The 25767-nt window shown below is 46.4% G+C and overlaps 1 protein-coding gene across 10 annotated transcripts in view; it reads right to left on the bottom strand.

The window, feature by feature from the left end:
* The window catches only part of CDON (cell adhesion associated, oncogene regulated), a 57403-nt gene extending 33212 nt beyond the window's left edge, over nucleotides 1-24191 (bottom strand). For 3 of the 10 annotated variants that reach the window (XM_068659077.1, XM_068659086.1, XM_068659087.1), the window contains exons 1-5: nucleotides 23263-23400; nucleotides 5194-5330; nucleotides 2603-2875; nucleotides 575-721; nucleotides 145-288 (exon numbers count right to left, since the gene is read on the bottom strand). In XM_068659077.1, the coding sequence (XP_068515178.1) occupies nucleotides 145-288; nucleotides 575-721; nucleotides 2603-2875; nucleotides 5194-5269 (640 nt within the window). In that variant the 5' untranslated portion in view covers nucleotides 5270-5330; nucleotides 23263-23400. Of the gene's footprint in view, nucleotides 1-144; nucleotides 289-574; nucleotides 722-2602; nucleotides 2876-5193; nucleotides 5331-7844; nucleotides 7980-14741; nucleotides 14881-14935; nucleotides 15119-17854; nucleotides 18009-21486; nucleotides 21507-22606; nucleotides 22775-23262; nucleotides 23401-24033 lie in introns of those variants that run through there. The other 7 variants (XM_068659078.1, XM_068659083.1, XM_068659085.1 and 4 more) reach the window with 7 other exon arrangements.
* Between the last annotated feature and the right edge of the window lie 1576 nt (nucleotides 24192-25767).

Below are 25767 nucleotides of genomic sequence, written 5' to 3'. Positions count from 1 at the left end.
TCAGCAGATATTTACCAACCACTTCATATACAGCAGAGGACAAACATTTGATTGTCATAGTGGTAAAAATTTAAGATCTAGCCAAATGTATGATTTATTCAGTTTGAGATGTATTAATTCTGCAAAATCCAATCAAATACTTACGTGTGACTATAAGCTTACGTCCAGCAGGTTCTACTTTGAGATCATGAGTGACTGGGTTGTACACAGCACATTTGTAGGATCCCTTGTCTTCTAAAGATACATTCAAAATCTGCAGGTTTCCAGATGGAAGAATTAGGTAGTTATCTAAACAAGTAGGGAAGGAAAAATGATTATATTTAACTTAGTTTCAGATAAAGAATTGCTTCTTTTAAATAACCTGTCATAAAAATCAATCTGTTCTAAATTTAGGATCACAAAGAGATCATACTGCTATGAAAAGGATATTAAGTTACAAAGCTAGATTTAGATGAAGTGATTTGTGCATAAAGTTGTGCAAGTTTCTGGAAGGTTTTAAGTTACTTCAGATAAAATTCCAAGAAAGAGTTTGTTGGATATTTATATTGCTGGTTAATGCCACAAAACTTCTCACCTGTTGATTGTTCCAGCCATTTTCCCCGCACTCGAAAACGAACTTGTGCTTTAGGATTACTTTCTGGCACCTTGCAGCCAATGAAAGCTGTGCCACCTTCCTCCGCTACAATGACAGGTTTCACCGAAGTATCAAAATTAGCTAGACCTAGAAGGGAATTGGTAAAAGGTTAAAAGCAGCAAAGGCTTGGGAAAGGTGAAGGGAAGTAATCACATTAAAAAAAAAAAAAAAAAGCTGGTATCAAGCTGGTTATCTTTCCTGGCCCAGCATTTAAATGTTCACATCCACAGGCATGGTCCTTTCTGTATCCTGTAATACCATAAGCTTTCTGGTGTAGACATGCTTTCTTACCCCAGGAAGGACTAGCATTTAAACAGGAATAGTGAAGAGAAAAAGTAGTCCCTATGTTCCCTCAACTTCTCCAGGAAAAGAAAGCAGCAAAATCAGTAAGAGAAGACTGTGGTGTTAATCTTGGGCTCTGAAGGCAATACAGAAGACAATTTGAACTAACACAAGGAAGCCTTCTCATAAGAAACATTAAATTGTCTTTCTGTTTCTCTTAACACAACAGTGAGTACAATAGTATTTTCCACTCACTGCCATGAGCAGCGAGGCAAGCAGAAAGTCTCAACAATCAACAGCACCTTCAAATTTGCTACTAAAATCTTAAAAGGAGGATAAAAGTACAAAGGCTGCTCTTCTACTCCCTTCATGTAGAAAGCATCTTCTAGGTCGAGAAGTTTTTCTATACTAGCTACCCTTATAGCTCTCTTGAGAGGGTCTTACTATGGGTCAGTACTCTACCAAAACACTTACAAGAAATTTTCCTCCCAGGGGGATTTTGGACATGCTCCATAGATGAGATACCCTTACAGAAAAATCACTCAAATCCTGCTTGACAAAGGCCCAATTCAGGCAGCACTGCAATCTTAAGCAGACAAATCATCCTCATGGAGGAATACTACATTCCTATTCTCAGCACTACGTCATCCTTTCCACGTTGAAAACATTGCACTTCCTCTAAACTCTTTTAAATCAAGTAATTTACAGATCAAGCACCAAAGACTGATAGAAGAATCAATGCTACAGAGATGGGAAATTTCACCTAGAATAGCAGAAGACAGTGCCCCCCAAAGAACAGCATTTCATTAGTGAAAACCATCTAGATGTGGATGGAAGGTGCACAAGTTCCCTTCCTTTCCTAGGCAACAATTCTGACTCATTTCTCCTCTCCTTTCTTACTGACTCTCTAGCATGCTTCTGCAATGGTATGGCAGCTCACTTGCTGCTTTTTTATCCGTTTTGAAGAAAAGTTTTCAGGAACCTTGCATTTTAAGGCATTCATTGAAGGGAATGTTATTTTCTTGAATAATATTTGCATCTGCCAGAAAGCTCTCTTAAGGTCTCTAACCCAGAGTTCAGCTAAAAAGGGGCCAATGCTAAATCAGTCAACTGTGGCTTTGCTAGTGGAGTCTTTAAAAGCCTCTAAGGATGAATATCCACAAGCTCTCCAGGGGAGCTGTTCCACATGTGCATCACCTGACAAATATGTAAAGGGTGAGTGTCAGGAGGATAGAGCCAGGTTCTTCTCAATGACACCTAATGATAAGACAAAGGGCAATGGATGTGCACAGGAACATAGGAGGTTCCACTTAAATATGAGAAGAAACTTTCACAGTGAGGGTGACAGAGCCCTGGAACAGGCTGCCCAGAGGGGTTGTGTAGTCTCTTTCTCTGGAGACTACAAACCCACCTGGACGTGTTCCTGTGTGACATGATTTAGCCATCCCTGCTCTGGCAGGGGGATTGGACTACAAGATCTTTCAAGGTCCCTTCCAATCCTTCCATTCTGTGATTCTGTGTGACAGGTCTCACATGACACAGAAGACCTATCAGTGAAAAACATAACTGATCACATACTAAGTGCTGGCGGGGTGAGGGGGGGGATTTAAAACTAGGCTTTTTCTACAAGTCAACTAGATGAGATCTATGCAATTTGCAGAGTAAGGAACACAAAAATTAACTTACTGCCTATTGATATCGCTGCAGCCCTACTCACAACAGCGCCCACACTGCTGTTGGCAATGCACTGATAGTGACCAGATGTTGACAGGCTTAGAGAGACGATTGTCAAAGATCCTGACTGGATTTCCACTTCTCCCAACCTGCTGTCCAAAGGCTCTCCATTAAACAGCCAAGAAATGTGAGCTGTGGAGGGCTCAGCAGAGCAGTGTAGTTGTATGGGCGCACCAGACTTCTGGACAGTAGACAGGGGCTCAGAAGTAAAATGGGGAATTAAACCTAAAATGAAAAAAAACACAATATTAAGTTCATGAACAGCATTTATTAATGCATTTTGCATGAGCACATGCAATGAGATTAAGGATGTATTGACTCATGTTGGAGACTGATCATAGACTGTATTATAGCAATCCTCTTTTGTAAGGTTTGTGTCACTTCACAAACCAGACTTCTTTTATCAGTGCTGGAAGGCACTGGTTGCTTCAGGAAAAAGTTTCTCAAGAGGCATAAATATTCCTTAAAAGACTTCTCATATCGTACACTGACAAATGCAGAGTCTCTAAATACCAATTTGGTAGTGATACTCACTCAAGTAGGTATCACCTTTTCTTTTGCAAGAAGAAATCGTTACAAATTCCCACTCTCAAATGCCAGGGAAAACTTCTGGACAAGATTCAAACCCCATGAAGACAGTAACAACGATTAAATGAAGGTAGGTTCTGCTTAAAGGAAGGCAAGATACATCCCCAACTACAGACAATGCGAGTGTGAACATCAAATCCAAAAATTAAATCTAAACACTTGCATCCAGATATGGCCGATATCACTTGATAAAAGCATGATGAGAGACCATGTTTGCAAGAGCCAGAAAAAGGGGAAAGGCAGTAACTGCAATCACACTGGTTTTAATCAGAGTGAAACAGCACCCGTCACCTGAACAGAGTCTAGTAACACAGCTGTAGCTGATCTGTCCCATATGAAGCAGGCCCGGACGTGATTTGTAAAATTTTAGAAATGGTAGCAGCCTGCCACGTATTTATGCAGAACTGCCTCTGAGTCTGCAGAACTAATTAAAAATAGCAGGATAAAAACGCTGGATGAACAGCAAAGGCTCTTGATAATTCCAAATACATGGACTTCATCAGGATGAGAATGATGAATTGGGCGCCCATTATCTTTACTGAGTCAAGACGAACAGAAACAGGAAAAGCTGCTAATAAATAAAAGGTTCGGTTGTACAAAACTTGGGTTATGAGAATCCATTTATTTGCCAGAAGAAAATTCCTGCTTGTGGAGGAAATTTTTTCCAATCCTGGCCAATGAAACATTGGGAATTATTTCCATTTGTTTTCTATGGAATTTTCTGCTAAGGATTTTGTACAAACAGATCAAGAGAGGCAATTAACACCAATGACTCCTATTTGGTTAGAAACATGGAAGAAAAAGTGTTTGTAAAGAGACAGAACAGCAAGGGAAAACAATTTTAGTTTGTGAGTAAGCTAAAAAAGTCCAGATAGTACAGGTCAAGACAAGATTAAATGACATCCAAATACGAGACAGTTTTCTTGTAGGTGGGGCTCTCAGTTCGTGCTTTTCTTCCAAAGTCAGTCTGTCCAAGCTCTGTCTATACAGATGAATTTCAGATGAGAAACTGTGCATTTTTAACAGAACCATAAACTAAACTATCTGCATAAACAAAATAAAACTGGAAATTAAAGTGTGGCTTCACTTAAAAAATATGAAATCCATAAAAATGGTATCCAAGCATTTCACAGGACTCCAGATGTACATTTTTAGCTTTTAATTAGAAAACTGTTTTTCCTATTAGTTCAGTTTGAATTTCCAGGGATAAGAGAAAAGCATTGGCCTTCTTAGTTCAAGAGCCACCAATAGCTCTGAAACTGCACTGTTACTTTCATCTTCCCTCATCTTTGTCCCTGTCCTTGCTTCTAACACCAATACTTTACATTCAATGTAAAAGTCAAAATTGGTAGCAGTGACCCTGCAGTTAGAATTTATCTCCTATGACTGCTTGAAAAATAAAATTTATCCCATTTGCTTATAACGATTGGCTGTGAAGTGCTAAAAGTAGTAAAAGCTTCTTTTTGGTGTGGTTACATTAAGACAAGCTGACTATGCAGAGCAGATGTGTCAATTAAAACCATCCCTCTTCTTTTTTTAACGCAAGAGCTGTTCCAACTACAGCCACGCATCAATGTTCGTGTTTCAAAGATCTCATTCCCCCTTTCCCTTGCAAATTTCAATCCCCTCCCAAACCCATGGGAACACAAGATGCATGGTACACAGCGAAATCAGAGTCCAGCTAGTCCATGGAGATCCCAAAGAACAAACCTACATAACAGAGCCTTCTAAATTCCAGCATTTGTTTTGAGCCAAGTTTTCAAAAACAAGTCATATATCCAGCGTAAGACATTTGAGCTTCAGAGTGTCAGCGCTCTGTGTGTCCTTAAAATCAGCCTATCATTAACACGCATTAAAATTGGCATTAAGATTGAAATGCACTCTAAATCACTGCTTGTTCAGAAGTACACGCTCAAGCCTGCAAATACATTTTGATTAGGGCAAGAAGGCCTTACCTGAACTTGTGGCAGATATGAGAACTGTGACGGCGACAAAGAGTGGTGCCTGTAAATGTCCAGGATCTGGATGCATAGCGCCTGATTGCAGAAGTTGAAAGCACAAAGCTCCAGATTAAGATGAGGCACTGAAACAGCTACAAAACAAACAAACAGATGTCTACTGTAAATTTCAGGAGTTATTCTTTTAACTCTCTTACAACAAAGTGTTTGGGGTTTAAAAAAAAAGCACGACCAGGAAACAGCCAGTATTCTTCACAATATAGAAACCATCTGTAAAAATGAGTTAGATGTTGAACTTAACTATGTTTCCAAGTACTATTCTTAATATAAGATTTTTCCACAGCTGGGATGTGAGGCATACGCGCTGAACCATACAGCCTTGATAAATTAGACTACTTTCCAACCAGAGGAACTGAAGTCCAAAGTAAACAGCTTATCTATTTGAGATAATATTGTTTGCAAACAATAATCATTTGGTCATCTATCACCAGGCTACACTTGTTTTACAAGTTTTTGTGAATCTATATTCTGCAATGCAGCTACTGCTTGTGGTTGTGCTAAACCTGCTTAGTGAGATATGTCATCTGCTTTCCTCGTCACGTTGGTCAAGAACCACGCTGCTTACATGCACTGTCCCTCAGTGGATTTACAGGCAAACTGTGGCAAATCCTACTGAAAAAAACATTATCAATGTCGATCTTGTTCTCATTTATATTCCAGAACTGAAACTGCTTTCTCATACATACTGCTGGGGTGTCTACACAGCTGCTTCTACAACAGGACAGCCCTTTCCTCAGCTGTATCACACCTGGCAGTTGCACTGCAGAAGACCTCCCTTTCAGCACCTACATATAGGGACCAAGTTGTGAAACCAGCAGCCCCCCTTGCATGAGGTAAGTCTCAGCCACTGTGTTTGTGACACTCAGAGTCCCCATCTCTTCTCGAAAAAAAAGTTAAAAAAAAAAAGCAAACACAAAACCCTGCACCTGTCACTCATTTAAGTTTTTTATTTGCCTTTTGTATTATGATTAATAAGATTTTTAGTTCATTTAGCATAGTTACTTCATTTATCAGTCTGCCTGAAACAGGTCATACAATTTTGCTGCTGATAACATTCAACATATATTTTAAACATCTCATATATCAGATATATATATAAACACATATCTAACACAAATACAATAACCATGAGTTTTACTGGCATCGTACAGAAACAAGTGCAACAATGCATATGTTTGATAGGAATAAGTCCTAAGCAGCACTCTCAGTTTATTGAGTGTTTGCATAGCCATTTGGTTCCAAGAATCTGGATCCAGATATCAACAGCAAAATTATTCCCACAGTTTATTTAAAATTACAGTATTTTATCATCAGAATGTCACTGTAAAAAGTATATGCAAAATAAGCATCAGGAAAAGACTCCAATAACAATAAAAGTATCACTTCAGATTTTATAGAACTATTTGCTTACAACTACTTCTCCCTGCAAATTGCACTTCAAGTTTATAATGACAGTTTTAGAAGGCTGAGAGAAAATCTGATGAGTTCTGCTCCTGTTTCTGGGCAGTTTTATCTGATCCAGCAAATTTATTTCAGCTGTTCAGAAGATCCAGTAATCCTGCAGACCACGCTGCAACGGTTTGCTGGTTCCTGAAGTAGTCAGGACTGTTTTGGTAAGATACAGATGGCAAGGAAGACTGGCTGTGCGGAAAGTATTTTGGTTTATTTGAGTTCTCACTCGGTTCAAGGGCAGCAGAGCCGCTCCACCAGCGAGCACAGAGGACAAAGTAAACATGCAGAGAACTTGTTAACATCAAACACTTTTCTGAAGAGGGTGGGGGGCAATGTTGCTTTTCGCCAAATCTTCCCTTGACTATTTATTTATGAAAAGCAATGAAACGTATATTCTAGGTCAACTTTAACCCCAGCACATGGAGCTACTGGGTTATTTTGCAGCTGTCTTTTTAAACAAGGCCAGCTCATTATCTTTAACTAAACTTTATCTTTGGAGATCTACTTTATCCAGGCTCTGATTTCCCTTTGTTTATCTTTCTCTTTACATGTTCCTAGCTGCCAGTATCAACAGCTACTCCTCTTTTGACCTACCAGTTTGGCTTTCATAGGCTTGTGGAGTGGTAAGACCAACTGTAAAACAGGGAGTATGCAAAGAAAGCCACAAATACCAGTGCTCTTTGACTGGAGAAAAAAAGAAAAATATTAACTTTAACTTGTGTAGCATTGTTCAGCAACAATGCCCAGGCATCAGAATAAAGTTTGTCTGCCATCTAGTTTTGAGAGGACTGCAAAGACCTCCTATCCACTGGTAAATATGCAAACACTCAGAGAAGGTGGGATCCCGCAAGACCAAGAAATATTTGCTTTTTTCTTCTGCAGGTGCTTTACCTCATGTCACTATAGAAGGCCCTCACTATGTAGAGGAGGAAAAACTACAGCTCATAGTTTTGGGGGGTCTTTAGACACCCAGTGGAGAAGGCTTGCCTCTAACATTCCATTAATATGTACCCAAGTGTTAAAAGGTCTAAGCAATGGAAGAACAGGACTCTTCCTCTTTGCCACCATTTCAATAATCCTGAACTTTCATTTTGCCCGTGACATTTGACAGCAAGTATGGGTCATTGGGGATCTACCTGGAACAGAAAAAGGAGCACTTTGGCTGGATGCAACTCCACTTTAGTATCTCAGTATCCAGGTTGAGTTCACCCAGGAACATTGGTGTGATCCTCCATTTGCTGTTCCTCATGTGAGATCATCTATTTCCATCACTGGTAAATCAGATAGTTATTTTGAAGGACGAGGTGTCACTGAGAAGATAGGGCTATTTAAGACCCTTGTAAAATAAAGTAGTACCAACAGGCGTTATTCATTAAAATAACAATTGAATTGAGGTGGCCACAATTTTCATGGATCAAAAAAAGCCCTTTCCACTTCTGATGGCAGCTTCTCTAGACCATCAGGGACACACACCAGAAAGCCACAGCATGGCAAAAGCACATACTTTTCCTACCTCCACATCTTTATCTAAAGTCATTTTCCAATTATTTTCCTCCAGTACTTGAGCTCCTTATCAACTATGATGTAACCGCTGCTCTTGCATTTCTCAGGTCAAGGGAAACAAGGAAGACAAAGGGCTTGTGTCACAAGACGGCGGAGTCACGACCACTCCGATGGATATTTATCTCTGGAGCACGCTGCATGCACAGGGCTGTAAATGTGCAGCCAACCTTCCGGGACTTAAATCATTACAATGGAATATTTCTGAGGACAAGATAATTCTAGTTGTGTGCCTCATTTGTCACAGACACTTCATAAAAGGGACTCCCCATCCAACAGCCCTGGGGACAGGCATGTGCCCCTCACCCATCAGCTGGCAGCTTCATGCCCAAGACCTTCAGGATGCCACCTACTGGCAAGCAAAGAAGTCAGAGCTGATGTGAAACAGCACAACAGCCTGGAAGGTGACCTTTTAATCAGCAGGTTCAGGGTCCCCACAAGGTTCCCGCTGCTGGGCAGGCAGACGGGCCTCAGCACAAGCCTCCTCACAGCTCCACAGCTGCCTCCATTGGGCAACTTGCAGACAATCACCAGGATTTCAAGGCCTAAAGAGAGAATTAGGAGGGGCAGGAGCAACCCTGGGCCAAGATGAGGAGATCCAGGCCTCAGAGCAGCCAGGCAGGCTCCTCGCTGTTGCCTCACACCCACGTGCCAGGGCAGCACATCCCTGGCAGCAGCCCTCTCCCTCTCTTTGCACTTCTCAACATCCCTCCAGACACCAGTGGTCTTTGATGTAAAGCTGATGTCTTCAGTGCAGCTGTCTCAACCCAACACCTTCCAAACTAACTCATTCCCCCAAAAGCAAGTCTGACACTCCAAAAAATGACAAGTGCTGCTGTTTACCACACATTCGTGTGGCACCTGGGCTGAGAGGATCCTGTCTCCTTCAGGACACAGCGGAGAACCTGCCTTCCTGCTCCTTTCCCAAACCATAAAGTCACCTCCACCCTTTCAGCCAAGGGCAGAGTCACTACTAAAACGAACATTATTCCATACCTATTTTTTACAGCTCCCTGAATCACTTTCCTGCCATGCCCAAGAGCAAGCAGCCGCCAGCGCCATTTAGCTGTAGCCCCCTGTCAATCCAGATACTGCAGTATTCTCACCCCAGCACTCCCCCCAGACTCCTGACCTTCAGCCACGTTCCATCATGCCAGGACAAACTGAAGCTAAAAGAAGAAAGTTTTTTCCAGCCAAACGCACCCTACACGTTTGGTGCAGGACCCTGTGAACACCAGAGCCGGCGCAAAGCAGGAGAGGAGGAGGAAGGAAACTGCTCAGGAACAGAGGGAGTTATTCAGGTTACCCACTCCACCTCCAGAAGCTGACAGCCTTCTCCAAGACGACCTAGGAAAAAGTGACGTTTGCTTGACAGAGCGGCTGCTTCAGGGGCAGCACTGCCTGCGAGCTGCCAGCAGGACAACAGCCTTGACTTGCAGCAAAACAGCTTTAGATTCCAGAGACTGCATATTTCTGTTAAGCTGCAACACAAAATCAGTTACTCCAACCTCACTCTATACTACTGTATGCAATATAAAAAGACAGCAAGTGCTGAGAATACTTTTATTTTTTCCTGGTTTATTTATTAAATTGCCACATTACCAAGAAAAGAGTAATTTTAACTCGCTTTCCCAGATTCGCGCTGTACTGACAAAACAATTACAGGTTTTCAAAGAATCTAAATTTGGGGCAAATAAACCCCTCAGAATTAACTAAAATACTATGCCTTTAGTACAAGCAAGCTGAGTTAGATCATTAAATCTCACACCAAGACACCTTAAAAAAAAAAAAAAAGGTATTGAAGCCTGTGGCATTCCAAGAGAAAGCAATCAGACATTCCTGCAGCCCGGGCTCCTCAGTGATCTCCAAAGCCTTTGATCACTGACTGTCTTCATGCTGTCCTCCTGGGGTCTGGCAAAATGAGTGTAACAGCTGGCATATATACTTCATTAGCTTTTTGTGTTCGGAGGAATGGTTGGGAGCCCAGTAGCAACTGACAATCCGCCCATCGGCTTTGCAGACTAACCTCTGAGGTTTCTTCCTGGGTCTTTTGGTGGCTGGGAAATCCTTGAAGCAGCCACGAGCAAGCGACGCCAAGGCGCCTGCAGTTATTTCACACATTTGCGGCCTGCACCTCTCCTGGAGCCGCTGCGCACCAAGGATGCGGCAGATGGATTTTTATGCCAGCATGCTTGGGTCTGAGGTCGCTCGAAGGCAACCCAGGCTGCTGCTGAAGCACCATTTTTATGAATGCTTAATGATTACTCCATCATTAGCATCAGCCTTTAAAAAGCAAATGCAGCACCTACAGTGTTCATTACCCTCCCCCTCCCCCCTTTTCAGGGTCTCAATCGAGTCAGTCAAGCATGCAAACTGATCCTGTCGCCAGAAAAAGCATTTCCTTTCACTGTGGTCAGCCAAAAGCAGGGGAAGAAAATGGAAGTGACTTGGAGTTATGGCACCAAAAAGGCCAGACAAGCAAGGAAATAATCAACTCCACATGAGCCACTTCTAGCCCATCACAATGCAAAGGGCCCACGACTAACCCCAGGAAAGGTCACCGGGACTATGGGGGTCAGAAGCTGAAAAAGGCAATAGTGAGCAGCTGCCAGCTGCAATAAGAATCAATGTGTTCCTAATTACACTCAGAAGAGAGGACCCAAGCACCGAGAAAAGTTGTGCTGTAGTCACAGCTTGTGTAAAAAAAATAAAAAAAAAAAGTCAAGCGCTCCCGTTTTACACTCTCCACCTCAAGCACTGAAACTGCAGTTTCTGTGTTACTAAATTACAGGAAGCCGAGCAATGTAGATAAGGAATCAGGCTTTTACATAAGTGTTGGGGTCTTTTTTTCTTCCTTTTTAAAAATACCAGAACTAGGCACTTGAATTAGAATTATGGCATCATGAAAGAGCATTTTGAGAATGTAAGTAATAAAATTACATACTTCAAAGGGATTTTTGGGTGCTTTTATAAAACTTTATAAAACAAACTGAACTCTGCCCAGCAGTCCTGAAAGACCAGCATTTTTCTCCATCCTAAAACACACTTGAAAATCTGAAAAGGAAAACTCCACAAAAACAGTTCGCTGACAGTGACCCTATAAAGCAAGCATGAAAGATACAGAGATCAGAGAACACAATGAAACATACTCAAAGGCATCTACAGAAACAAACCAAATGGAAATGTATTTAAAATTACAAGAAACAGCATCCTTGGATGTTGTGTTCATATTTATTTATTATGTTTTAAACTGGTAGTAAACTTTCTATGCTGTTATCATAACAACTTAATGAAGCTGCAGAACAAAATTGCACAGCCTTTTCAATCCTTACCTTGAATTCCATTAACATCTCCAAATTTCTGTCCATCCCCATGCTTAGTGTCCAAATGAATCAGTGCTAAGCTCATGATCAAATGTTTTCTATAAGCATTCATGCTTAATGAGTCAATTAATATTTTCACTCTTGATAAGTAACATGCATTTTTATAGTCTTGCACGGGTGTGCACAAAAGCTCTCTAGCTTGCAAGTGATGGCAGCTTCATATTTGCTCCACGATTCAACCCGCACTGCGAGTCAGTGGCCTGCAGCTAGTGACAAAACCTGACAGCATCTTTATGGCTAAAGTGTATTATCAGCTGTGCAACAATTTCAAATGGCACATTATTTTTGTCACAATTTAGACTGAATGTTTGCTCAGGATAAAGGACAGCAGATGGCAGGAGAAACTTGACTGGCACTGAGCAAAGAAGATGAATTCTGAACATGCAGAATGTGAATTTACTCAAACTCTTCTAAAGGTAAGGTTTGGTGTCATGGGACAAAGGAGACGCATGAAGACATTAAGTAACTGAGAAAAACAAGAAGTATCAGTCTAAAAACATGACCAAAAAGTTGGATTGCCTCAAAGACAGAGAAGCAGATCTTTTCCTGAGTTGTTCACTGGATTTTTCTATTTTGCTTTCAGGCCTGGAAAGTCTCATGGTTGGTATCAGCTGTTGGACTCTGATCAAAGTTTAGCTTTCCATTAATCCTTTGAGTTATATGTGAGGCTGATAGCAAATTTTTTTGAGAAGACAGTTAAGATTACTCAGATACTTAATTTGCACTCCAATATTTCAAAAACACCTTGACTTTAAAACCTCAGTCTTGGCGTACATATGGTCTTGATAGAAGAACGCATGCTTTGGCGTTGACTGAAGAAATGGATTTGTGAGCAGAGTGAAGAAAATTTAACAGTTTGTGTACTGTGCTTCTGCAGCACACTGCTCTCTTCCCTGCCCTGTAAGAGAACACAGCTAAAAACACTCCCGACTCTGTATCTGCCACAGGCACATCCTGATCACTGACACTTGGAATTTGCATCCAGTGATAGCAGCACTGGTCACAGCAAGAGAGGCATCAGGAAAATGCACCCAAGTCACACTTTCTTGCCCACAAACTGGCATAACAATTAGGTTAATTTTATTATTAAGCTTCAAAAAAAAAAAAAGCTGACACAGTCCCCCTGCTGCCACACTAATGAAGTGGGTATGGTTTCTGACTCTTCTAGCCTCCAGGGAAGAAAAAGAACAGAGCATTAGCCTAATATACAGTTCTGCTGTGCTGCAATTATGTTTAAATGCCTAAATAAGGGCTTTTAGACCCCAAGGGATTGAAAGGTATCATTAGCCTAACAGTTCTATCAGAGTAACCGTAGACCAAATAAATACAAAATTCTTGCCCTTTGCTCTTTAAGACCCTTGAGATCTCACCCTGTTCTCATTTTCTTTCTTCCCTGTATCTTCAGCTCAACACCTGTACTGGTTCTCTCACAGCACCTTATGACTTCCAAGGAAAATTCTGCTCAACTTCAGTCATGTACAAGGTATTTCTGAATGCTCCCCTCCCCAATCCTTTCCACTCTTCTTCCTGCAGGGCTGACCTGATCCCTGGAGTACAGCGTTGTTTTTCACATTATTCAACCAAATAATTTTACCGAGAACAAGATTTCACAACCAGTTTAAGCCAATCTGAATTCAGGCTACTGCTGAGCAGGGCAGCAACACCTTCCTTCAGGACCTGGCTTGCATCCTCCTATCTGCACCCATGACTGCATGGCCAGTGAGTCAGACCTGCTGGCAGATCCAGCTGGAACCTCAGCCAAAGAAAAATGAGGTTTAGTTTTCACCTGGATCAGGGAGCGGTTTCAGCTCACCACGCAGTCTCAGAGCACAAGCACAAAGGAAGGGGTAGGAACCAACGTCCACAAAAGGGAACTTTGCACCCAAACAGCAAAAAGATTCACATCAACCTACCAGGCACCTTTCCCTGTATCTTTAATAGACCCTGAACTGCAAGAACGTAGACCAAAATTAAGGGAAAATATCCAAAACCAAACTCCATGTGAGACATACCCATTTTCAACAAGCTAGGGGACTTGCAATCCTAATTACCAGAGTTACACATACACAGGAAGGACATTCGCCCTTGTTTGTAAACTCTCTAATTCCTATATCCAGAATTGAGCACAATTTCAAAAAGGACTAGAACCACAGACTTGCTCTGCTCATCAACAAAAACCTCTCAGATTCACAGACAAAGGAGCTTGTGTCCACACATGCTGCCTGAAGTCCAGCTCCCACAGTGCACTGATGCCTGCTCAGTTCTGAGATGAGAAAAGGTTCCCTGAACCTTCATCAAGAAGAGCAGCGATAGCTGAGCTGTGCTAGAGGACAGCAAGCTCATTGTTGAGGTGACTCCGGATAAACTGATACCTCAACAGCCTCCAGCAAGCAGCATCTCTAAAAAAAAAAAAAATGTAGGCAAATGGCTCTTGTAGATGCCGTGCCCCAAAGTCCAACTCCATCTGTTGTAACTTGCAGGGATCCATGCTCTCCGTGATCCCTTAAAGGGAAGCACAACTATTAAATCCACACCTGCAGCCAGAATTTATAGCAGCCCCATCTACTGCTGTCTTACATCATAGGCAATTAGGAGCCTGTGAACTCATGGCTGCAGGATATGGGAGGTGCGCTGGAAACAGAGAGCAAAGCCTGTGCATTACAGCACAGTTGTTAGTCACCCTTTAGAATTCACTGCTTGTGGAGAGCTGAAATTATACATAAAAACAGAGTAACCAACTGTTTTTGACTCTTTCCTAAAAAGAAGTGCTACACTCTGCTTGAAATGGTTGTTCTCCCTTTTTACAGTAGTCCGTACTAGTCCATATTTACCATAGTACGCCACGCCAACATGCACTGCTGCAGAACAAGGTCTCCAGGGTAGACACACAGAACAATGCTTATTAAAGAGCAAACTGGCTAACCAGTGACAGCTGAGGGAGAAAGCAGCGAAGAGTCAGTCTTTCTTCCCCTGATTAAAAAAAGCCTTCTAACAATTCATCTTTCAGCCTTACTGTAAGCTAACTGGGTAACTTTTTTTTTTTTTTTACTGCCCTCCTCCCCTCCCTTCCCCCATGCTCACAGATCAAACCTGGTTTCAAATTTGAAGTCCAAACTCTTGGCCAAAAACTTGCTTCTGCCCTTCTTAATCTAGAGGGAAGGTATCCTGACAATGGACAGAGCAGCCCCACCAGCTTGGGGCCTGGATAGAAGCTGTCTCAATGCAATGTCTGGTTAAAAAAAAAAATAAAAAAAAATATTGAAAAATCACTTTGGTCAGGACACCTTTTTGTTGCAAAAAACGGGAGGCTGGCACCATCCTCCAGCACTGTCTCCCCGCGGTGGCTGGTGGTGAAACGCTGTGGTCTGAGGGTTCAGTTCCCATCGTCCTACTGCCCCGCACGGGGCAGCACCAGCACCCACACCGCTGGCTGGGGCCACATCCCCACTGCCCACCTGGAGAGACACCCGAGTGCTGCTGCAAGCCTGCCAGTGGCTGAGTCAGAGCCCCATGTCTCCTCCCGCCGCCTGTGAATCATGGCAATGGCAGCTATTACCAGCATAACCAGTTCAAACACGAGCAAGTTAACTGATAGGAAAGTAGCTGGGTTTCATTGCAGGTATCATGGAGAACTTTGTCGGGTTAACCTGACCGAGCCCTGTTTTCACTCGCACAGACACATCCTACGCTCTGACTTCGCTGAGCGGGATTTCACTTCATTCAAGGGCAGGCCCAAGCTTCTGGAAGACATGCCCAAAGGAAGAGGGACACAATTACCAAGGCATCAAGACACAGAAAAGGGTCAAGGCTTCACAGCATGTCAGCTCGCCCAAAAACATAATGCTGAGCTCAGCAACACAGTGCCCCTGTGAAGATAACTGCTGCCAGGACCTATTCCATCCCTTCCATCTTGCATCCATCAGACAGCAAGAAAAACAAGATTAAGAAGCACCACAGCATTAGTCTTCATTTAAACTTGGCAAAGGAAGCAAATGCTTTTTTGTTGGCTCCTCTTTGTGTTTTTAAAGCAATCTCAGACATAGCCAGAGAAAGGTGCCTGGACTTTTTAATATTCAGGGATTAGAACGGACACCACTTGTACACTTGCCAGACCCCAGATAAGTAGTGAATGCTTAGGTTAAGCAGGCTAGCATCTGCCTCATGCAATATATACATTTCCAGAGTGAAAATAAACAGCTTCACACCTTTGGCTCAGAGAAGGACTTCAATTCTTTTACATCCTCAACCTGCAACCTATCCACTCGAGGAAAAAGGGTTGAAAGGGTGAAGGTTACTCACAGTTCTCTTTTTCTAGCCTACAAGAGCAAAGCTGAGAAGTTTTGGTCTCCCTTTGCACCGGTCAGGCTAATTAGGGTCTTTGCCACAGCACTTCGTTTTGTGTTACTGTAATCAATAAGCGCTGTTTTAGGCAAACTCAAAACGTACAGGTTGTCCAAGCTTCCATAAGCAATAAGCGTAAGCAATGACAAATGCACTAATTATAAGAAATGCTAATTTAAGAATTAGACCTTTTTTTTTTCAAGTGCTCAATTCAAAAGTACATAATCCAGAAAACTACACTCCATTTTATTGCTACCAACAAATTCAAGATCTGTTTCTGTGATGACTTCTAGTGCTGCAGAGACTCAAGTGACACAACTGCAGATCCACTTACTTCAGTACCCACCATCTATGACCTGGTCCTAGACTCTTCTCTGCTTGATCCTGACTTGCACAGCGATCTGAAAGTGCAGTCTGCACCCAAAAAAAATGCCTCAGTCTGAATATCTGAATTTAAAATTACATCATTAGGCCTGAAATTTCAACATATTTAGAAAGTTTTGATAGCATTTCTGATTACATCCATTGCCAGCTTCCTTCTACACCCTTACAAAGACTTAAAGTATACATTCCTATTTTGTTCTGCAACAAAGATTAGTGGCAAGAACAGAAAACATCTTCTGTTCCAAAAAGCCCTCAGGGTTTTCCTCCTTAGCTTGCATTTTATTAGAGGAGACTCAAATCTCCAAACTGCGATACACTGTCACAGCAAAACACTTACGCAAGGAGCATCTGAGTGCTACACCAAAACGCAAATTTTGAAAAGGCTGTTGAGAAACAAAGATTTCCTGAAGCTATTGCAAACAAAACAGATCCTCAGAAGTAACAGCCTTGAGCAAACTTTATGAAAATCTGGGCCTACACTTTAGTATATGCACACGCACCTGCAATTTGAAAACTTTTTTGGAGAGGGAAGTGGGGGGACAAGAAAAAAACAACACATGCTATTGTTCAGTTCAACTCTGCAATATATTTAATCTACATGGAGTTGGAACATTATGCAGCAAACCTCTTCAGCTACCAGGAATCATGTACTGCCAACGCAACCAGAACCCATTCCCCAGGTGGGTAAATGCTGTTTTAAAAGATCTTATCTTTACCCACACAGCAAATATAGCCTGGGGAAAAATTACAGCTGGAAGCTGTCACTAGCACTTCCAGTGTCACCGCATCCCCAGCAGAGGAACACCAGCTTTCACAAAACCAAGGCAATCCAATGCCGATGGGTTTCACTGACGACCTTGCGTGACGAGAGCATTTGCCAGCATGCAGACCGTGGTGCTGAGCAGAGGGCACCCAGTCAACCGTGGCCATCAAATACCACAGGCCCTTTGAGTCCTAAGCCCGCATCCATCCAAGAAGGTCCTGGGGAACAGCCCTGGAGCAGCCAAATGGTGCCCATGCCACTGGGCCCCTTGAGATCCACCACACCAAAGCAGCTCTGAAGCAGCCCAGGGGCTGAAAGCAGGCAGTGGCTCCTCGCACTGGCAGGTCTGTGGGGCTAGTGTCAGAAGGGCAGGCTAACCTGGCACCTAACACTCTTCCCCAGCACCCAGGCACACTGCCTTGCACTGTGACCCCACGAGTTGCTTCACGGGCAGCAAAGCACGAGCCCCAGCCCAGCCACTTCCATGAGATCTGGCTGTGGGCTGAGGCAGCCCTTTCCCCACGCTGCAGTGGGGCACAGAGGGACATTGCAGGCTCCTCACACCGAGGACCACTGCCTGCCTTCAGGGCCCAGCGGACTGCTCTGGCAGGCCCAGCGCCAGCACCTGCACCTCTAGCGGGGTACTGAGGAGAGGCAGGGGGCAAAGTGGGCCGCGGGCACCTCCCAAAGCCGAGCGCACCCCCTCCTTGCCCACCTGGAGCAGAGACACCTGACACGGTCCCATCCTCATCCCCCGCGGCAGGGGGCTGGCACGCAGGCAGGCTGCTCTAGGATTTCAGCAGGCCTGCCGGATGAAACCGTGAAGAAAGAAGCTTTTCAGTGGGGGAGGAGAGGCACACACGTATTAAACGCATCATCTGTTTGGAGCGCTGGCTCCTACTTGTTCTTGGTTATATTATTCACTCAAGAGTGGATTAACCCATCACTGCAAAAGAATCTCCTGATCTCAGAGATAAAGGCAACAAGTCATGCACTGACTGTCTGTGGATCCTCCTGAAAATCTCCAGCCTCTTCCATACCCTTATTTGGGCTGATCTATAATGTCTTCGCAAACAGGAAGGGGGGAAAAAAAAGGAAAAAAATACCACCTAATGACAGTAACTTTACTTGGGAAAGCCTAGCTTAGGTCAATCTGGAAGTAGCTGGGGGATCTGAACCCAGAAAAGTCACCTTTGGTTTGCTTCAGAAGGGGTTACGTTAACCACCCTCAGCTGCAGATCCCCACACTGGACTCATTCCCACAAGAGGAGCAGTCGCATGGGGTCACCTTCTAAACTGGTGCATCAAAAGAAGAAATCATTCCTCTTAAGATTCTCTGGAGTGAGGCCTTTTAGCCAAACGAACAGTTTATTTTACTGGGTGAGAACTGTGACAGGAAAACCCCAAGTACCATCCCCTTCCAAGAACTGGAGCATCTCCAGCTACACCTCCACCAGAACAGGTTGCCATCCAACACAGGGTGTCCACACGGGAACTAAAGACACTGCAGTAGGAATGCAACCTCCAGTACCCAGCCATCCTCCAGCGATTCAGTAGATGACATAGAACAATCGGGGGCATCCACGAAATACCTCCATGAGGGAGGATGGGGGTTGGAGAAAAGCCCCTCACCTCACTGCAGCTGCCAACCCACTGGGCAGGGAACTCAACCCACAAAACACATTTCACCCCAACAACGCAAGCCAGAAGTGCCCAGCCCCTTCCCACAGAGGGGCAGCACAAACTCCTTTTGCTTGAGCTGATGCACCAAGGCCAGACACAGTTATTGGGTACATATTTAGCTAGTAACACACAAGTTCAATGCCGTAGCCTGCTGCAGGATGGTCGTACCAGGCCAACCCAGTCAGCATGCCTACCAGCTGAGCACACAGCAGCTCAGCCTTGCAAGCCAGAAGGCACCAAAGACACCCAGCACCACTGCTGCAGCCAGACAAAACCCATGGCATTTCCCCTGCTATGCTCACTGCACTGCCCTCAGCCTGGATGAGCCCCTGGAGTGCCCCTGTCCCACATGGGAACCGGGCTGCATCTTTGTGAACACCACCAGGATGCCACAGCGAGCTGTAGGAGCACGCCTTACACCATCACAGATCCCATCTTCCAGCACCAGGCTGCTCACGGCACAAGTGCTTCCCCACCACCACCCCTCTCCTTGGGCATTTTTGCAGGTTCACCGTAAGGAAAACCAAAGTCTGCAAGGCAGGCAGACTTTGCACAACTCCAAGGTAGGAACTATTAACTCGTCTTTGAATTAAACAAATAAGGCTCAACCACTTGGTTCATTATCAGATACAATGGTTAAAGTCTGCGGGGAAAACTAAACAGCAAAATCTAGCATATAAATCAAAGGCATGATCAGACAGACAGGTGAGGCAGGGGGTGCGGTTTCACATTACAGCTAAGCCGAACTGAAGGCCCGCTGCTGCCAGAAGGGATGGTCTCATGCCCCCGGCACGCTCTGCTCCCCCCGCCGCCAGTCCCTCAGTCCCTCCTGCTGCTTTTGGCATTGCCCCCAGCTGCCAAGGTGGATAAGAAAAAAATATTCCAATTGAGCCGGCTTATCTTGCTCTGGTTTTTGGTGGATTTTTCCCCCCCTGCCATTTTAGCGAGCTGAACAGGTTAATATGGGGCATTTTGAGCAAGGGGCAGGAGATGGGGGAACAGCAAGCCCTCCCCCTCAGCAAGGCAACCAGCCCTTCGCTCAGCTGCAGCTACAGCATCCAGCTAGGCCGTGAGAGCACAGCGAGCACAGCTTTATGAGACAGCTAAGCCAATTTAAAAACCGGCTGCTGCCAAAAGGGCCCACCCCCCCACTCCTGCAGCCCCCCCCCCCCGCGAGGTCTCTCCAGAAATCAGCGTGGAGGATTTGGCAGCTCCCTAGCTGCATGGCAGGTCCCCGAAGTGGTCAGTTGAGGGCTTGCTCTCTGCAGGCAAGCTGCAGTCAGCCCCCGCAGCCAGACCCCACTGGGGGAGGCAGGCACCAGCAGCATCCCACTGTGCGAGGCTGTGCCCGAGGAGCCAGAGAGGGGGAAAAGAGGCCTCAACCTGGCCAGAGGAGCTCAGGCAGCTCATAGGAATGGGAATCGGAAAGCAACCCACCTTGTGTGATTGTTTTCCCCGCTGCTAAAAGACAGCAGGTATTTCTCATATAGGAAGAGCAAACAGGGGCTTAATGGGAAAGACAGGCAGTGTGGATGCACAACTCATTCCCTAGGAGGGAGAAAAAAGTTTCTTACCCTGCAGGGACAACCGCCACAGGATAACCAGCACTGAAACAGGGAGACAAGCTGGGGAAGCTGAGTGGAAAACTATGACACGCTCAGTCCTGGAAGAGGCACTAAGCCATCTAGCAATGAAATTACTGGAAGAACACTCAAACAACAAAGTACGCACACACACAGGCAACTATCCCAAAAATTCTTGAGACAGGGTAATTGGAGACTACTCATGTTAACTCAAGGAGCCTTCATGCTGAATTTGCCGTGGAAACTGGAGGAGTAGGTGCAGGAAGAGGGAAGATATCTCCCTGGAGCAAGAAGGATGAGATACAACAAGTTCAGGCGGGGTTTTGAAGTCAACAGCAGAGACTCATCAGATGTTACGCTAGAGAACATCTTGCAGAACCACGCAGGTCACTCCACTGGGCCTGGGCAAGCACAGCAAGGGAGCGAGACAGCGCTGAGTCCTCTGGTCCCAGCAGCAAAAGACAATACCCCAGAGCGAGACGTCAGCATGCCACAGCAATACGCCTCAAGAACAGACCTGGTGCCAGCAACCCATTAACAAATCAGACCAAAATAGCAAAGAAGCATACAGAGAACACAGTTCAGTCCCCACATACCAGCTTTAAGTATTGCTAGGAAAGCTGGAAGTTCCATTTAAAGATAAAATTTGATGAACTACACTTGGTACAAGCAGAATTGATCAGTGTCAACTATATGATGTTAATGCTAGATTCCCAAACACGCAATGGCATCTTTTCCCAAGTACTTCTACTTGTTTGGTCTTAGAAGGACTGAGACATCATCTGTATCTGAAAACTTGTGTGTAAATAAGAGCAAGCTGTCAGTTAAATCAGAGAAAGTTGAAGAGACCAAAGACTCCAAACAAAGAAAATGTGCTACAGATGCTGGGCTTTTTTGTTAAAAACAAAATTTCAAGCAATAGGATACTTCATTACGCAGCATTAAACACTGCAGGAAGAAGGAAATAATTCAGTCTACTTCTCTTCTGCATTTGGAAAATAGAGGTTCTACTCACAACATAAGGTTAAAAAAGTTAACAAGATTTTAAGCAGCATAAACAATCATTTTTGATCAGCCTTACCCCAATTACAGACAGGATTCAGTTCAGAAGCTCCCTGGACCACTGGAAAAACAGAAACCAGATAGAGAAATACTGCAGCAGGTGAGAAAGCTACATGACTCAGCTGAAGCAGAGCCACTCACAAGTCCACAGAGTGTAAGCAAACCAGTTGACACAAACTGTACACAGAAGGGTCAGGTCTCCAGTACCCATTCATGCAAGTTCCATGTTGTCTAACTAAGGACATCAGGCAGGTTTATAAGCTGCATGCAGCATGCCAACCAGAGTGGTTCCACATAAAACGTGATCTGAAACACCAGATCTCCACAGGTTTGAGAAGTCCCAGTCTCAAGGCTTCCTCAAGAGACACACTAAATTTAAGTGTTTTAAGCCCCACTGGAACCACATTCACCAGCAGCAAAATCCACAGCTGTCACACAGACCTAACAGCAGTCACAGGACAGGGTACTATGGACCTGAGGCAATCAAAATAAATGAGACAAAACAAAACGCATCTTAATGTAGTTTCGCATGTCTGTATGCCCAAGAAGGCACAGCACAAGTGGCACCAGCACGCTGGACTGAAGTGCCAGCAGATCACAGCAAACAGCCACCTCCACATGAGCTGGAGCACACAGAGACCGCTACTCAGGACCACAGCGCTGTATTCAAAAGAAGAAACAACACCCAAGATTCGCATCTTAAGCATGGAAAAGTTAAAGATGCAAAGGTTTCCCAGTGCATGTTAACGGACCTTACAAGAGGAAACAAATAAACAAACTTACAGGCAGCATGAGGAGCAGGCCTGGTACAAGAGACAGGCAAGCCAGGTGAAGCCTAGTGCCTACTCACATCCAGAATGAAAAATAGCTCACGCCACCTCCACACATTAAACGTCTCTCATACAGCTCACGTCACAGCAGCGTGACACACACACACACACGTGCAAACTGCTGCTCAGATGCTGCTGCCTGGGCAAACAGCTTCCCATGGCACGCACCGTGCCAGCACTGCACAGTTGGCGACATCCCCATCAGCACCAGGCACTGCTTCAGCAAACAGCCTCATCCCGAAAATGGCTCAGGCAGCACACGCCTCCCAGCTAGGCTTTTTGGAGGCTGCAGCTTTGCTGTCCTTATACCTCAGGGAGGTGCCTGGAGCAGGATCCTATCCCAACAGCCACCAAACGCACTCCAGAGGTCTTGGTGCAGCCCAGCACGCAGAGGAGGATTTACGAGATGACGAACGCCAGCACAGCTCTGTGCTCATGCAAGGGCAGCAGTTGCTTTACTTCACAGTTTCCACATCTGCAGAAGCAGCCTGTACACAAGCCAGTGTATTTTTACGCTTTGACAGTTAAAACCCTCAAGTGACGCCACCTGAGGCTGCAGCACAGCTGCCTCATTCCTCCGGCACAACCCCGCGCCAAAGCAAGCAGGAGCCCCGCTCTGCGGGCTGCCGGCACCCCTCGGGGTACGGAACCCGCTGCCGGGACCCCCCCCCCCCAGCAGCCGGGGCTCTCCCCACTCGGTTCTCCCCCGGTGTGTGGGGGGGGGCGAGGCGCAGCCCCACGCCAGCAGAGAGCGCGCACCGGAGCCCCGGTGTCCCCCCCGCGGCTCACGGGCACCGCAGAGCGGGGTCCGCCCGCCCGCCACCTGCCGCGGCAGCGCCCCGCTCCCGCTCCCTGCCTCCGCGGGGGGAGCGCCGGGGCTCGGTGCCCGGTGCCCGGTGCCCGCCCCCCCCCGTCCCCGGGAGCCCCGCTCAGGTGCCGCCGCCCCGCTCCCGCCGCCGCCGTACCTCGGGGCCCGGCCCCCCGCTGCCGGCGCCTTCCAGGCGGGGCGGGCGACCCGGCCGGGCGCCTCCGTCCTGCACCGCCCGCTGCCCGCCGCCGCCGGCCCCGGCCGCGCCGCCCCCGCCCCGCGGAGCGTACCAACGGCCGGTGGGGGGAGCGCGGCGCCGGCCCCCGCGGGCGGCAGCGGGGCGGAGGGGCTGCGGGCCCTTTAAGGCGAAGAGGGGAGGGAGGGGGGCGGGCCGCGCGCCGCGGCGGGGCGGGAGGGGCGCGCGCGGCCCCGGGGGCTCCGCACCGGGCTGGGGAGGGGGGGGGGGGCGCGGGGGGGGGCTCGGAGCGCGCTCCGTGAGCCCCGCGCGGTCGTGGCGTGGAAAGCGCGTTCCCGAGTAGTGCTCGGATCTGCGGCTGCCACCCGTGCAGGCTTCACCTGTGCGCGCCCGCATCTTCGTGTGCCCCCCCCCCCCCACACACACACACACAGCCCGGGCGGGGGCTGCTGGCGGCATGAGGAGTGCAGGCGCCGAGCAGCACGCAGCGTTTGTGCCTGTGAAAACTGCACCCGTGCAAACTTCACCCCTGCACCCGGTGTCTGCATGTGCCCCGTGCGAGTGGGGACTTGTTTGCAGCAGGAAAATGTGTGCCTGAGCGCCATGCAAAGCTCCCCCCGTGCCCCACGCCTCTCCGTGCCCCCATGCAAAGGGCATCCCCATGCCAAGGCTGCTCGCACACCCGTGAGGCCTCTCGGGACCTGCTGCAAGCCCCTGCATTGCCCGACTCACCTCTCTGCCCTTGCACTGCAGAGTTTTTTTCAGCCAGGCAGGAGCTGGAGTTGCAAACCGTGGGGCTTAAAAAGCAGTATGAAGGCTCTGGCATGGGAGCTCTGCAGGAGCGTCGTGCTGCAGAGGGGGAGTTGCTTGAGCCTTTCCAGAGAGCGGGGCCAGGCAGGGCTGGAAATGCTCCTCCACTCTGCACACATGCTCTGTGCGTGATCCTCCAACAGATAACGCCGAAAAAAAAAAGCCCTGCTTGGGCAGACAGCACTAAAACCAACAAAAGTGGGCTTATCTGGGCTTGGAACACGTCCAAACGCAAACCGCAAGAAGATCATATTAAGCATTCGGGAAGCTCCCATCATTTGCAGCGTAATTTAATATTAACAGCTCACTAAATTGCCCAGCATTAAACCTAATCTTTGGAATTAAACATTGAACCAGGGCGTTACGGCTCCATCTCTTGCACTGCGCCCAAACCCTTCACTGCTTTTCCCAGCCCCTTCCAACAGGCTGTTTGTCAAGGCCAGCAGGGATGTTGCCCAAAATGACCTCTTTTTGGACTTGCTCTGCTAAATTTAGGCTGGGCCTGCATGTGGCGGTTGTGGGCTGGAGAAGGGACTTTTGCCCAGGAAGGGTTTCATGTGAAAAGGCCTCAGTTTGTGGAGTTTTGGGTAAACCTGGGAGGCCAACAGGCTGTGCTACCCTGTGTTTACCAGCCCTAATTTTATCCATGCAAAGGTTTCCTGCAGGACGTAATTATTTCCACAAGTGCAAAAGGGGAAAAAAAAAAAAAAAAAAAAAAAGAGAGAGAGAGAGAGAGAAAACACTCAAAGTCCCCAAGATGCCAGAACAGGGTGGGTGTGGGCACCTTCCCTGGAGAGCTGGGGTCAGGTGGAAATGTTTTTTAGTGAAGAAATCACCCAAAACAAAGTATGAGTCAGGCGGTGAGTTAAATCACTACACACATGCCTTGCATGGCCAGGGAAAGTGGAATAAGCAAGAGATCACCAAAAGGCTGGCACCTGCCAGAAGAGCCAAAGCCTCAAGCATGGCCCTGCAGAGAAGTTTCTGCTGAGAATTTGGGAAGAACCTGGAAGACACCACACTGCTTTGATGGCCGAGATGGCATAACCTCGATCTCTGACACATATTTGATGGCTGGCGAGGGCTAAATACAAGTGGCGAAGATGGCCCTGATGGAAGGTGTTTGTGATAGAAGATGGACATGATAGAAGATGGCCCTGATGGAAGGGGGCTCTGTTGGAAAATCATAGTGTCATAAGTCATTTAGGCTGAAAAAGACCTTCAAGATCATCAAGTCCAACCACCAGTATCACCTATCATGTCCCATCACAAAACCGTATCCCTTATGCCACATCCGTGTGTCTTAAACCCCCCTGGGGGTGGAGACTCCACCACTTCCTTGGGAGACTGTTCCCATGTTTGATCACCCTCCTTGTGATCAACCTAAACCTCCCCTGGCACAACTTGAGGCTGTTTCCCTGTGTCCTAACACTCGACTGGCAGCCTCGTCGCTGCAAGCTCCTTTCACGGAGTCCAGGGTGCAGGCCCTTGGCCCTCTTGGCCGCCTGGGCGCACCACGGGCTCGTGTTTGGCTGGCTCTCGACCAGCATCCCTCTGGGCAGCTTTCCAGCCACTCTTCCCCCAGGCTGTCTCGCTGCACAGGGTTGTTGTGCCCCAGCCGTGGTACGTGTCATTTGGCCTTGCTGAAGGCCATAC

This window comes from Anas acuta, chromosome 23, assembly GCF_963932015.1.
Source record: "Anas acuta chromosome 23, bAnaAcu1.1, whole genome shotgun sequence".
Classification (NCBI taxonomy): domain Eukaryota; kingdom Metazoa; phylum Chordata; class Aves; order Anseriformes; family Anatidae; genus Anas; species Anas acuta.
This window is presented reverse-complemented; position numbering and strand designations above follow the sequence as displayed.